General features: G+C 34.2%; 1 protein-coding gene across 1 annotated transcript in view; it reads right to left on the reverse strand.

Moving 5' to 3' along the window:
* Positions 1 to 321: 321 nt before the first annotated feature.
* LOC111064333 (myosin-VIIa) overlaps positions 322 to 15,673 on the reverse strand; it is a 45,754-nt gene continuing 30,402 nt past the window's right edge. The window contains exons 25-35 of the mRNA XM_039422763.1: positions 15,397 to 15,587; positions 14,567 to 14,688; positions 13,198 to 13,462; positions 6,969 to 7,106; positions 6,033 to 6,215; positions 5,138 to 5,339; positions 4,423 to 4,551; positions 3,733 to 3,829; positions 3,000 to 3,097; positions 2,192 to 2,361; positions 322 to 1,344 (exon numbers count right to left, since the gene is read on the reverse strand). Coding sequence (XP_039278697.1) covers positions 1,138 to 1,344; positions 2,192 to 2,361; positions 3,000 to 3,097; positions 3,733 to 3,829; positions 4,423 to 4,551; positions 5,138 to 5,339; positions 6,033 to 6,215; positions 6,969 to 7,106; positions 13,198 to 13,462; positions 14,567 to 14,688; positions 15,397 to 15,587 — 1,802 coding nt within the window. The 3' untranslated portion in view covers positions 322 to 1,137. The remainder of the gene's footprint in view (positions 1,345 to 2,191; positions 2,362 to 2,999; positions 3,098 to 3,732; positions 3,830 to 4,422; positions 4,552 to 5,137; positions 5,340 to 6,032; positions 6,216 to 6,968; positions 7,107 to 13,197; positions 13,463 to 14,566; positions 14,689 to 15,396; positions 15,588 to 15,673) is intronic.

Below are 15,673 nucleotides of genomic sequence, written 5' to 3' on the forward strand. Positions count from 1 at the left end.
TTAATGTGGTTGTCCAAAGAATGTCCATTTCATAATATATCGAGAAGAATGGAGGATGGATATCCATTTCATCACTTACATTTTTGAAAATAACTTTCAACAAAAATTCAACTTGCTTGATATATTTGTGGGAGCATTAATGATACAAAATCATAGGAAATAAATGATTTTGAATAAGATTATTAATTCAATACCTATAGATATTATCTTTTTTATCGTTATTCTTATATAAACAAGAACCGGATAATACGAGAATCTGAAACTTGAACAAAATTGATTCATACTCTGAAATAATGGTCATGAACAAATGGATTAAGCAAATGACATCAAGAATAAAACTCTTTTATTTATACATTTCATATATGTTACAGACTCCTTAATATTGATTGCTATATTGGAAAATAATATATTTTTGTTGGATGATCTGAAACCTTTGAGCTATTTTAATAAATATTATGAACTTTAAATTAGTATTACGTATTTACATTATATATAGTCTCTAATGATACAAAATAATTTCAGTGATGCATATATCATGTAACTTATAATCAAATTATACATTAAAAAAGTTAAAAAAACACTTTGCAATACATTAAAAGTTGAGGAATATTTTGCATTTTTTCGCAGAGAAGATAAATACTGAAATTAAGAAATGATTATAGAAGTGAATGAAAGCATAAATTAATCTCTAGGTAATGAAACGATTGATAGAATTAAATGGATAATTTTAATATATTGTTAGATCCAATTGTAATTCTTGCATTTGAAGATAAAAAATGAAATTAACATTTTGTTTGACAGTGGAATGTAATGTTCACATTAATAAAAATGTGTGATTAGAACTTATCCTATGTGATGTAACGATAAACAATCTCTCAAATATACAGAAAATAATGGGACTTGCTGTTTGCTGCATTCCTCATTGTAACTACTTCTGCACTACTCTCAACTACATCAAGATTCGATTAGAAGTTACAACTTCCAAAAATAGTGCAATCAAGAAAATACTGCCATCACTTCTTGTTATAACAGATACTTTAGTAAATAAGAATTATGATAAATTATATACATTGCTTAAAGTCAAGTAAAAATTAAAATGATTTGTGATAGGTATTTGATCTTTGAAATGATGCTGGATTATTTGACCCTGACACTGCGCTGCTTGTTCATGTTGGTGAGCATGAGTGAAATGTAGGAGGTGAGCAGGTCATCCATCTTGTAGCCGAGGGACGTCTCACAGAGCAGTTTGGATCCTCTGACAAGATTGCCAATAGTCATGTGGAAGTATGTGTTGCCAGATGACCAGTTCGAGATTCGTGTGAATGGATGCGTTACAAGTATGTCCTGCAAAAACAACACCAGAATTTAAAATACTGTATTAGCTTATCAAAAAAGAAATTTAATTCTGTAATACAGGCAAAATTCAAAGAAACACACATGAATTGTGAAAACTGCAAATTTAATGAAGGTTTCATACATAAAATTAAAATGGAGGTTTGTGAATTATTGTGATACAAGAATAATGAAGCAAAGGAAAAGCTATTACATTCCATTAATTTAAGAATAAATATGAAATATCATGTAGAATCTCCCAGATGTTCTTATTTATCTTATGTAGTTTAAAATATTCATTTTCACAATATTTTCTCCCTATTAGATTTGAGCGCGGTTGAATATGTCACCATAGGAATCAATACCACGAGATATATTCATACAATGAATGGATCTGACAGCAATAAAATGACGTCATTTAGCCGCTGTTGAAATTAATAGACGTGAGAGCAAGTGTACTTCACATTTTTAGTACTTTGGAAGATTTGGTAGTAGTATGAAGTTTTACACCCAGTACAGGGGTCAAGGTGCGGCCCGGTACCCTAAAACACGTCCGAAATCAACAAATCATGTACCTATGTCGTTTTGTAAACGTGAAAATTTGATACCAAACTAGATATAAATACTTCATACTTTGACGCATGAGTGCGTGGTTTGACGCATACGTTGATCAAGCAAAAGCTACAATAAACTCAATTTGTATAAAATGTTGTGTATACTCGCAATTTAGTGTTGGAAATATGTCCTGAACAAACAATATGAGAAGAATGCCTGATAGACATGAGTTTTGAGAATGCTCTAATAGGTTGAAGATTATGAAACTTATGATACTCTTTTGTATTCTAAGAGAGAAACAAACCTTGGTTTGTGGATGGATGAGGCTAACTCCATGCTTGTTTATTGCTATCAAAAGCATCTCTGGATAGTTTGGCTCCGTAGTTTGTTTCACTTCAAAGAATGCAGAACCAAAAGTCGGCCAGCGATATATTATCTTCAAAAATGTTATTTTAGCATCTTCCGGACTCATTCCTGGAACAGAGATAGAAATTGAATTAGAGGATGGGATAGAAGTTGTACATTTTATCAGCATAAGTCATTAAACAATTTGAGTAGAAAATAATATTTGAAGTTAGGCTACACTAACCAACACACCAAGATTATTCTCAAACTGGAAATTTAATCAATAATATTGAATATTCAACAAATAAAAAAAAATTCAGGATAACCTGGTTTCACAGCTAACTCCATCAACCTCAGCTGAAGAATCCACCAAATAATACAGTTGAGACTCAACAGGATAAAGCCACTATGTCAGGATAGAAAATAAGTTTAGACTCAATTTCAAAAAAGTTAATTTACCTCAAATACTAATATCTACAACAAAAGAGAATCATGCTAATTGGTAATTTTTACAATCAGTCTCCATCATGATATCATCATATTATGATGATTAAATTATTTTTAACAAATATACCGTATATATTATTACCATATTTTCAACAAGTCGTAATATTTGTTTCTGTTAAACATTCAGTTCTCCTTTTATTGAAAGATCTTTCTGCCAATAAAAGCCATATAAATAAATAAAAAATCCTTTTGTTGTTGGTTGTCTCTCATCGAAATTACAAGGGTCAGAAATCAGTAAAATTTATTATGAATGAAATTACCGGCATCTTGGTTGTATGCAGCCACAATAGAACGCTTCCAATCCGTAGCATTCTGTACCTTGAGCAGATCCCCAGGAATCAATTCTCGCAACATTTGTCTGGAATAAAAAAACAATTTTAATGTTTTATTCTCTCCTTATGAAAACCAAACTAATATTTCAATCACATGGAGTGTGTTCGAAACAATGAACGTGTAGGAATTTCGTTGCATATTTGATTGTATACTGACTTGTTGCTGGCCAGTATACTATCGCAAGCTACTTGCTGTTTATGTAGCAGTGCAGCATTTTTGCCACCTCTTAGAAGGTCATCCCTTCACTATCTACACAGACCACAAGACTAGTTCAATGTATTTTGTATTATAGGAATATGCAACAAAATTCGTATTTTGGTGACCCCGACGAATGGTTATAATTTCTCTATATGTCTAATATTAGGTAGTTGAAGATATGATGAAGTGTCAGTGAAAATGTTTACTTATAATAAAGCATTGGTATAATCCATATAATTATCACACTACTTATAATTTAGTAGTCAACATGACTACAATTTGCTGTCATAGCAGTATTTTAAATATTGAGACTCAGTTTGAACTAAATTCCGAGTTATTGGCAGACAATGAATTTACAAGTGCCAAGTACCGTATTTGAACAATTTCGAGTGATAGTTAGTTGTGATAGTGGATGAAATTTATAAAGAAAGTAGTTGTAATGAGCATTACTGCATTACTCACGGAATAGCTTGCAGTTCCTGCTTGCTCTCACCAAATCTCACTCTGTAGACAAGGGCTGCGAGCCTAGCTGCCTCTTCTTTTGTGCACTTGTGGTAACCTGGTTCAAAAGCAATGAACTCTTCACTATTGCCTCCATAATTTCATGTAATTCACAATACATTATTGGAAAAAGCATAGAGGATTTCAATTGAAAAATACAAACAGTTTTTAATTAATAAATAAATAAAATTGATCGAATATGACACGGTACGAATAAGCTGATGAAAATAATGTAGCATTATCGAAGTGAAAGTCGATTGATAGGCCATAGCTGAGTCAAGTAATGCGCTATCCGTTATGTACCATTGTTGTCGAACTGCTTCTGAAAGAGTCCTAAATTCGAATCCCACAAATAAAAGCGCATGATTGTTAGTTTAGCTCATGATTTTATCTCGATACCCAAACACACTTGGAAATCTTATAGTTATATCGGTGTATTCAAGTAAAAATACTTCCAATCCAATAATAATAATAATTGAATTAATTATATAGAATACTTGAAACAAAGAATACCGAGAAAGCGATGATCGATGATGACTAAAAATAAAACCAGAAAAATATATTATATCCAGTTTTTCAACCACTGAGAAGTGATGTTTCCATTTCTGAATCCTTGCGAAATTGAATTTAGTTATTTAGGTAAATATTCACCTCTAAGTAGTTTTGGAAGTTCTTGATGGAAATGGAAAATTAGATCTGAGTTCCTATCTTTTCCTGGAATGGTATTTGTCCATAGTTTCTTCATGAAAAATACTTGATAAGTGAACTGAGGTGTGATTCCTGAAAAAATAGAAAAACATTATGTTTTAATACGATCATTGAGATCAATTGAAATATCAGTTAATACTAGTTTCCACTCATAAGGGAGCAATACTTGAACAATACAATTTTCAATTACATAATTCAATCAAATGTTTATATTCAACACAGGATGTTTAATTCTTAATTCATAATGTGTTCCGGTCTTAAAACCCATGATGAACTCTAAAATTTCGATAATTTTTGCAATCGAATTATAATTTTGGGTCAATTTCCTCTATATATCAATAAGTAATTAAATCAATAAGCTCTTTATTCAATATGTGATATCATAACCTTTGGGCAACATCAACTTTTTATCAAAATTTTTTGAGAGGAATAGTAGCCTACAGGCTCAGTCTAGTTTTCCTTCAATGTCATAATTATATTATGATTGTAGTATTTTGTACAATAAATGAATAAGCAAACCACATAGAACATCAAATTAATAAAGAGTGGTTTTATAAACTAATGCATATCAGTTGAAATAGACGAATTGTTGTTTAAATAGACAAATTGACAGTTTCCAACAAAGAAGGAACACGTTAATTAGTCGAAGATTACTAACCGTCACGGGATGGTCTAGCTTTCTTTATCCAGTCAGTCAGGTGACGAACGAAGTCGAAGAAGAAATCTCCCTCAGGCACAGAGATTACCTTATCGGCAATCTTTACGAATAGGCTGAAACCCTCACATGAACGCAAACTCAACCTTTGTGCTATATTTGCACAGAAATCCTTTGCTCTTGTTGATGAATCGACTTCAAATGCCTGGAAATAAGGTGGAAAATTGTTATCAGTTGATATCGTGACTCAATTTGCAACTTCACCATGATTTTCCCAAAAATATAATTCCTACATGTGTCTTATAGTGGTAGTTACAGGTTGGATGATAATATGAATCGACGAACGAATTCTCTACGAACGTGCATCACTGAAAGACAAATATTGTCTTTGTGTTTGATAACACAAATTTTCTGTGTTATAACAAATTTTTCTGTCCAATCGAAGAACTAAGAGTTTATTCTATTCAAGATAAAAAATCAGCATTCAGTAGTAAAATAGTCGCAGAACACCTCAAGTGAATTAGATAAAATATTTAGAAAATAGATGGACGAGGGCATATCTGAACTACATTTTTTTACTTGATTCCAACTACTAATTTTAACAGTAAAAAATTATATGATCTCAATAATATATAAATGATGCATACAGAGTGAACTAATAATTAGTAATTATTACTGTTAAAGTTTGGATATTGGGAAATTGTACCATGAAACATGATCATCATCAATGATAGATTTTATCTATTATTTTATATTATCATCTTATTATTTTCATCTTTTAAAAAAATAGCTTCACTGAATGAGAATGGGAGAAGAAATTGATTGAAAGATAATATTATTGAATATAATAATAATAGGTTATAAGTGACAGTGTTGTATCTTAAACAGCGATCTGTACCTCATCTGTGTCATCTGGAAAATAGACTTTGTGGAATATCTGAGTGGTCTTGTGCTGGATGGCTTCGACTTCGACCTGATGAGGCGGATACTTCCTCTGTCCATTGCGCAATGTTCTCTGAAGTCTTTGCAGTGAATCCTGTGAAATGGGATGTCGTCGAGTCCTCAAGAACAATGTCAATTCCTAGAGAAACAATCAAAACAAGTGAAATCCATAAATGGAACTACAGACGATAAAATGCGATAATATATTACTAGAGGATTCATGAATTCCAATTCTAAAGACTCCTATACAAAGACACAACTTAATGAGAACAAATAGAATACATGTAGGTCAAACTTGAAAAAAAATTATCATATTCTTAACATTCATACATTACTTTGGTGTGCGTCTTCAATGATATTATACCCTATTAAAATTGTGAGATTTTTCGGAATAGTAGCCTACATGGAATTCCTAATTCTGAAATAATATTACAAAATGGAGATAATATATAGTCTAATTCAAGTAATTTAAACTATGTTCAATTTGAAAGCAATATGCAATACACTCAGCTAGTATAATTCTATAATTATTATATTTGGAAAGATGTTGTGCAGGATATGAATTAATAATAAGCTACATTAATTTTATTTTAGCTGATGATACTCTTGAAAATACGTACCAAGTGATACCGATCTTTAGTAGACACAATACGCTACAAAAATCCACAACAAAAATATTATGAACTTAAATATTGAAATGGAATGAATCTTTCTAAAAACATTTTAATCGCTTGATTATTTGAATCAAATAAAGGTAGTTCAAGAAAATGACTTCTCAGAAAATATCTTCATTGGAACAATTGAATTTAAACCCAATGTATAGTGAATTATTATGTTTATTCTGATCAGCGATTGATGATACTTTTGAAAATACTTTGCAAGTGATACTGACCTTTAGCAGAGCTTGACTGCAAGCGAACAATCCAGTGGCCAACCACATCAATTCCCAGCCGCGCTCCTCGCTCAGTCTGTTTCGGTTGTCGGTGAGTTGGCGCATCAGTTGGCAGAAAATTTCGTCTCTCAGTATTTCCTGAAAATATATCAAAAGAAATAAAGGAAAATTCGACAGTACACATCGCCACTCAAGCATGTATTGAACATTAATAAGAAAATGTTAATGATAACCAGCGGATAGAGCCTACTTGAATCTACTACACAATATTTCTTTAAAATTTTACTCATTCTAGGAATGCTTGTAACAGAATAGAAGAGGGCAATATACTTTCTTCGCAAATTGACTGACCCATTTAGTACATCATTAAATCTTCTTTCAACCGCATTTGAAATTCAATCATTATTGATGCGTATTGTAGATAATTATCAAGGTACTGCACTACACCAATTACGTGTACTTTGTGCATTTTCCGTTTAAAATAAAATCATTGAATCATATGTAGGCTACAGTCAAGGTCTACAAGTAGATCCCTGGACCGAGTTAAGGTGCATTTTCGTTTGTGCGTAAACTTCCGCAGTCGACGACGACAAGCATTGTTGACATTCATATTGTCCAAATTTCAAGTGTGCTAAAACAGCTGATCAAATAACTTTTCATTATTTGTGTGTATTATTCAAGAATCAAAACATTTTTAATAATATCAACATATTGCCATTTAAGTATAAAAAAGTATAAACTCAACCGCCCCCAGTAAAACATAATTGAACATAATCTTTTAGGTTATTAAGACAAATTGAAATCGACCTAATCTGAGATCCTCTCCCTGTCGTGGTCGACGACGGCATTTACGCACGAAATTTATCCAACGGAAACCCAGCTTTACCCCTTCCCCAGCATCAATACGCTTTCTTTCTTTCTTTCTTTATCCGGCGCTACAGCCCTAGGTGAGCTCTGGCCTCCTTCACAACACACCTCCATTCTTCCCTGTTCATGGCTCTTTCCTTCCATCCTCTTACCCCCATCTTTCTCAGGTCATCCATCACTTGGTCCACCCACCTCTTCCTTGGCCTACCTTTCTTTCTTCTGCTGTGCAACTTGCTATTAAAAACTATTTTCGGCATTCTAGCCTCACTCATCCTCATCACATGCCCCAACCACCTTATTCTTTGGGCTTTAATGAAGCGTACTATATTTTCTCCTTTTATTAATGCTTCTATTTCCTCATTTTTTCTTATTCGCCATTGCTGCTCATTAACCTGAACGGGACCGTAAATTCTTCTTAGTATGGATCTTTCAAAGATTTTTAACGCATTTTCGTCAGCCATATTCATCACCCAAGTTTCTGCCGCATATGTTGCCACTGGACGCACCAATGTTTTATATATTGTTATCTTGGTGCTCCTGCCGCTACCAACTTAATAATCTAACATCGGCCCTATTAGCTGCTTGAATCCTTTCTTTTATATATAAACATTATTACCTGTGGCATTTATTGGGCATCCTAGATACTTGAAGTTCTCTACACCTGCAAACTTTTTGTTATTCACGTAGATATTTCTTGGTACTCTGGACTTGACTGCTGACACACACACACACACACACACACACAGATTTTTACTCTTGTTCTCATCTACAAGCATCAATACGCTACTAAGCATATAAAAAAGTGATCAATCAGCTGAGTTGTATCCAACTATCTGAGTTCTGAGTCAACCAAAGACCTTAAAGAGATATATTTAAGATCTTTGGAGTCAACTAGCACACTATATTTTTTTTTCAAAGTTTTTGATTTGTATTCAATTCAAAAAGTTATTTATTTCACAAGTCTTACAAGCAATCACAGTGGTAGCCTACATCATAAAATAATAATACACTTTACAATAAAAATAAGACAATGTTAGCACCACAGAAATGACAGCGATATACAAATATATATTAAGAAATATTTACTCTCGCAGAGGCATTACTGCCTGTGTGCGAGAATGAGTCTAAGGTAGGAATAGGCATATATAAATATTTCGCAGTACTTGCACAGATCGGCTATGCTTGTTGACATTTCAATAATAGTGACACTAAACCCCCCCCCCCTTGAGAATGAAACTAAATTTCTCCCCCCTATCCCTATGCCACCCCCTAGAAACCCAGGAAACCCCTTCCCACTCCCCCATAAGTGACGTTTCCCCCCCCCCACCAAACCCAACAAACAGACGAAGAAACAGATCACCCACAAAGGCGTGAAAACGCCAACACACACACACACACACACACACACACACCTCAAAAAGAGAGAATCAGTAATTAATAATGATTAAAATTTGTAATAATGACCGGTGATAGAATGTGTAAAGACTTATGATTTTATTAGTTTTTTAGCTCATTTGAATCCAGTCCTAGAATCTAAACTCTGAAGTAATTAATCTTTCACAACTCTCGCCTCTACCGATACCCCGAATCCACCTTTTAATTGCTATTTTGAATGCAGATATTTTATAGTTAATGAAGTCTGTTACAGCTATAGGCAAGTTTTTTTTAACAGAACATGGGCTATGTAGTATGAATTAGTAGTGAAGATGGTTTTATTAACCCTTGGCATTTGGATAATGTTATGAATTACTCTCCTTGTTGTATAATTATGAGTGATGGTATCAAATATGTCAGCATAGTTTTTGAATATGTATGTTGCCAAAGTTCTAATGTATAATTGCCTGACATCAAGCACCTCCATCTCCGCGAAAACCGCCTCAGTCGAGTAGTCCCAACGCCTCCCAAGTGCAGCCTTTAGAATCAGTTTTTGTGTAATGAATAGAGGATTCAAAATAGATCTGAATCCTCCTCCATAAGCTAGGATCCCTCCTTCAATAATTGATTGAACAAATGCGTAATAAATTGTTAGGATTTCGTTCTTGTTCAAATATTCTCTAAGTTTCCTAAAAACATAAATCATTTTTCTTAGTCTGCTGTTCTGATAAGCAACATGTGCAGACCAGTTGAATCTATTATCAATAATCACACCTAGATATTTATAAGAGTCTACCCTTGCAATTGACTCACAGTTACAAGAGGTATTGTTAATGTTACCACATGTATGCAGTTTGACCCCTTCAACTGAGGTGTCGCTAGCATCTCTCAGGGAGACCGGCATGAACTTTGTCTTACTGACATTGAGTGTCAATAAATTATGGTCAAACCAAGTTTTTAATGACGCCAAGTCTCTCTTTGCCCTATTCAGTACGGATTCCCAGTCAGGCCCCCTAACCAGAACAGCAGCGTCATCTGCAAAGAGATAGATCCTGCTATTTAAGTTCAATCTTGCAAGGTTATTTACGTAAATCAAGAATAATAATGGACCTAGGGTGCTTCCTTGAATTACCCCATATTCTACTTGTTTCAGCTGGCTATTTCCTCCATTTATAACAGTAAACTGTTTACGGTTACTGAAATATGATTTAAACCAATTAAATGAGTCTCCCTCTATCCCAATCAGTTCCATTTTCTTGAGCAACTTTTCCCTATCCACAGAATCGAATGCCTTGGCCAGATCCAAGAATATCAATGCACATTTTTCATTACTTCCCAAGGCAAAATTCACATCTCTGGTTATAGCGAAGAGGGCATCTGAAATATTTTTTGATTTTCTAAAACCATATTGAGAATTAGTTAGTAATCTATTACTTTCAAGGTAAGTTGTTAATTGGTCTTTTATTACTTTTTCAAGAATTTTGGAAAATACGCTAAGTAGGCTGATTGGACGAAAGTTTGAACTCTCAGTTATGTCTCCTGATTTGAACAATGGAATCACCTTTGCAATTTTGAGGGCGTCAGGAAACTCGCCCGAAGCGATGCTCAAGTTGATGATATGCAGAAGTGGATCAGATAGGCTTTGAAAGTGGGATTTCAGGATATCAGCAGAAATACAATCATACCCAGGAGCCGAACCGCCGCGCAGGGAATTCACATAACTAAGCAACTCAGCCTTGTCGATAGTGTGTAGGATCAATCTAGAGTCTACTGCGTAATCTGAGTCATTTACTACCGGTGGGCCTATAGTGTTTATTTTATCAGCTAAGTTACTTCCCACAAGGGAAAAATATTCATTGAATTCTTCAGCTACATGCATTCTTTTATCCCCCGGATATGTCTTTCCTGCCGCGTACTGGTCCAGTGGAAAGGGGTCTTTGTTTTTTATTTTACCAGACAATTCATTCACAGTCTGCCAGAATAGTTTTGGATTATTTTTAGAATTGAAAATTTTTGTTTTGTAGTAGTGGGTCTTGGTTCTCCGTATCAATGAATTCAGTTTATTTCTGTAATTTATATAATAGTTTTTAAGTTGTTGATTGAAGGGCTGGTTCCTAAGCTGTTTACTTATATTGTCCCGTTTTCTAATTGAACGTATTAAACCTTCCGTCATCCAACTTAATTTTATGAATGGTAGTTATAGCAGTCAGGCATGTGCTTATTTCAACTTCCGTCCATCCCTGCACAGAAAAACTAGGGATCCTCTTATGAGATAATAATATGAATGTTCTTGGTAATATAGTGCAATTAGGATTTTAATAGGGGTTACACGGTATTATAGGAGGATATAGTCCTGCACTCTTTCACAATAATTAATTGATAGAAAATTGTAGCTTTCTCAATTCACTGATTGGATAGAATAAGTATTTTTCGCTCACCAACTCGATCGTGGGGCCCCAATTCACTTAATAATTTTATTTCACTTGAAGATCTGGCGTGGAATGGCGTCACCCAGGATTTAGTTTCACAATTCTTCCTCAGGAATAAGCTTATACAAATTGAACTTGCCTTCCAATTTAATTTAAGAGCACAAGACTACAGAGGAGCTACACATTTAACACACTGGATTATTACATTTAACAAGAAGAGAAACCATTTAAACATTAATTTTAATAGGACAAATTAAACGGGTCCTGATAATTCGATTCTCAGAAGGCAAGTGTCTCTTCTTCCCAAAAAGCGGAAATCACCTGGTCTTCTTCTGAGAAGAAGAACCACGTGATTTGGGCAAGAACCAATCCTGTGCCTAATAAGGAAAAGTCCACCAATGGGAATTTTTCCACGCGGTTTTAATATTTAAATTAGACACAGAGGTTCGAAAAACACAGAAAATGACAAAAAATTACGTTAAACGGGAAGACTATAAAATTAAAGCAGATGAACAGAAAATAAACAGGGGTTGCAGAAATGAACAAGCTTGAGTTAGTTTTAAAATGAAAACAGACAATATAGAGATATCACAGTAGCACAGTAGCCGGCAGTATCAACAGCTGACAGATAAGGCTTGTCATCAATTTTGGCGCAATTCACTCTAACCTAATTATTGAAAATAAGGTAGTAAACATTGGTAGGCAGTTGACGAATGACTCTGACAATAAATTGGTAAATTATACGAAATAATACTGTAAGAATTTAATAAAACTATAATTAAATGAGTTTTACATAATTTGACGTGAGTACATTTGATTTATGCCTCAATTATACATTAATTTTAGAAAATATGCTGGCATAGGCTTTGTATCCTGACAATATATATATTACATTTTATTTTGTTGTGGCTTTGAATAATCTTGAACGCAGTGTTTGCAAATGACTAGTGCGTTGATGAATTATTTCAACTAAAATTAGGAGTGTGGCTTTAGTGAGGTCCACGTTATAATAGCAGTATTTTATTTACATTGGTGTTGCTATCCTTGTCTATTATTCAACAGAGCAGATAGCGCTATCGTTTTCTAGCTCCGCAACGCTGCCAGGTCGCGTTTTTCAACAATGTATAAATATGATTAACAAAATATTTAATCTCAATAATGAACATTTATCATAAGATTATTGGAAAAATATCACCTTGGTGAATAAAATATGACAGATTATTTTAAAGAAGAATGAACAGTTGATATCACATCAGATATACCGGTATCAGCTATCCTCTATAGAAGGCAGTGGCAAGGCCAAAAATCGGCAACGCTGTTGTCAATTCTCTAGAGTTCTTCTTAGCAAATCACATTATATACAATGTGCTCAATAAATTTATTTTATTGTAGATTTGAAGAATCTCAAATGCAGTTTTAGCAAATGACTAGTGCGTTGATAAATTAGATGAATACTAGGATTGAGGCTATAGTGAGGTCCATTGTTGTTCTCCTATCTTTTTCGACTGCCATTATAACGTGGACATCGACACTATAGTGAATTTTGATTATCGTCTTACATGCTTCAGAGGTCCGTCGAATATTTGGTCGGTGTACTCGTTGCCCTGGCGTCTCTTGGCAGGCAGATCGCCGCAGTACTTGAGTATGGCGGTGAAGGCGAAACAGGCCTCCTCTGCCAGCTCCTCCTTGCCGGCGAGTTTGCGCAGAAGTGGCGCCTTCATGGGCTCGCGCGTGTGCCGCCACACCTCGTCCCCCCCGCCACCGCCCCGTCTTGCTGACGTCAGCGTCGACATCGCCTTCGACATGGTCCGCTTCGGCGGCGGTCTAAACAAAAAACCTCAGTGGTAGAAAATTATCATCCCAGTATTGGTATTGATTAGAAATTCTTATATATCCCAATTCATAAGGGATAGTTGTAATTGTCATGAGGATAAGGTAAAGATATGTTTTATCATATGTAAAAGATAGCATAAGAAGATATTCCATGGAATAGAACGTTTATTTTCAATTCTTCACTGTTAACTCAAGCCAATAGTCCACAAAGTTCTTTTTGGGGAAGCTATGTGACGCTGGTAGTCTCTCATACTGTGCCGTTCTTACACTCTCATCCCAACAAAACATGAATAATAGGCAAAAGTCGACAGTAATAGGCTTGAATTAACAAAAAAATCGGCTTTAAATTTGGAACTTGAACGAAATATACCATGATATATCGACTTATGCTATTTTTTCTCTATGGTTTTATAAGCTAATTTGTCTTAATGATTTTCATTTCTGTCCTTCGTAAGAATTGTCAGTTCACGAAAAATGAGAAATGAAATAATAGTCATATTACAATTTAGAGATTAGATTGAAATCTTGTTGATGAAAATTACAGTTTATTGAGAAGTTTACAGGCATAAACGTCAAGACATAGAATCGATCGGAAGTTCAAACTACGTGATAAATTAGGACTTCAGTAGAGTAGGAGTTGTTTTCCTGATAGGTATCATCAAATTTATTACTCATATCCGTATCGTATGAAATCTCAAATGAACTATAGATACTAGTAGGGGCTCTAATAGTTATTATAATCAATTTAATGTTAGCTACTGAAATAATAAATAGATAATAGTAAGTATCAGCTAAAAGTTCAAAAACATTACAATAAAATGAGCAGCAGCTGCGACAGTTTCAAATTTTTCTCATTCAATCAAGATCTGCTCGAAAAATAGTTGTTGATATCAATACTAATCTAAGCTTATCTGAGAGCAATGAATTCCTCTACAAAAACCAAGTTTCGATCGTTGTATTTCTTGGAAGTTGAATAGTAGAGAAATTAGATAAGATTGGGAACTGCTACTTGAAAGAGCTAACTCCTCGCTTTATTAATATCATACTTCTTATTGCTTTATAACTTTCTACGTCCATGTGGAATAATATACATACCTGAAATGGTCAATAGAATATTCAGCTAGAGTGTGCGGTTTTTCCCGATTGTCTGTTCCATTGACATGTTGACCTGTGTGAAGTTTTCGACCATGTTCAGCTCCTTCAAGGCTGAACAATGCCTGAAAATTGAAAAAGTGCATGAAAGTATATGAAAACTAAACTTGGAAATTCTAGATGACTTCATTAAACTAGAAACATATTTTTTATAAAAATTCAGTTTTACTAGTACGAGAGCTATTGCTGAGTTTGATAATATGCATTTGATGAATGGACAGATAAAAATTGAAAGATTTTCTGATGTATCAAATCAATTTAAATCTACATGTATAGCATAAAGTATGACGAACTATCCACTGGCTTTTTTTAATGGTAGATGAAATCTAATAAGTAGCATCATAGAGAAACAATAGCGTAAGTAGATATCCCATGGTATAGGGCGTTTATGTCGCAACTTTTACTGTTATCTCAAGCCAATTACTGTCGATTATTGTCTATTTTCACTGTTTTGACCGGGTAAGAGTGTATGAACGGCACAATATGAGAGACTACCAGCGTCATAAAGCTTCACAGGAAAGAACTACGTGGACTATCAGCTTGAGATAACAGTAAAAGTTGCGACATAAACGCCCTATACCATGGGATATCTACTTATGCTATTGTTTCTCTATGGTAGCATGTAGTCATCATTTTCTTTGATAGCAAACTTTTCCTTGATGATCCAAATTAATGTTATTTGATTATTTGTTTTAATAGATGAATAATATTGAGAATCGACCGAAGAAGAGTTTCTTTACTCACTAGAAACTCTAGAACGATGAAATACTCACTAGAATATCCAAAGGAGGTTTACTAAGAGCTGGAAGAACGTAAACGGTTTCAGCAGGGAAGTCTCCCTTCTCGCCAGTTCGTTCACAGCGCCCCACGCACCAACCCGAGTTCATCACTGTTTCACCCGTACTCTCATCCTCCAAGATGATCAGGTCTCCTCTTTGGAATGTGAGGAACGAAGAGCCCTCACCTAAAACAGAAGTCGTTGATCAATTATCATTCAATTCATCCAGTTAATCAATTCGAGTTTTATTTCGACTGCATTTCTACTTATAA

The sequence above is a fragment of the Nilaparvata lugens genome, chromosome 3 (genome assembly GCF_014356525.2).
Source record: "Nilaparvata lugens isolate BPH chromosome 3, ASM1435652v1, whole genome shotgun sequence".
Classification (NCBI taxonomy): Eukaryota; Metazoa; Arthropoda; class Insecta; order Hemiptera; family Delphacidae; genus Nilaparvata; species Nilaparvata lugens.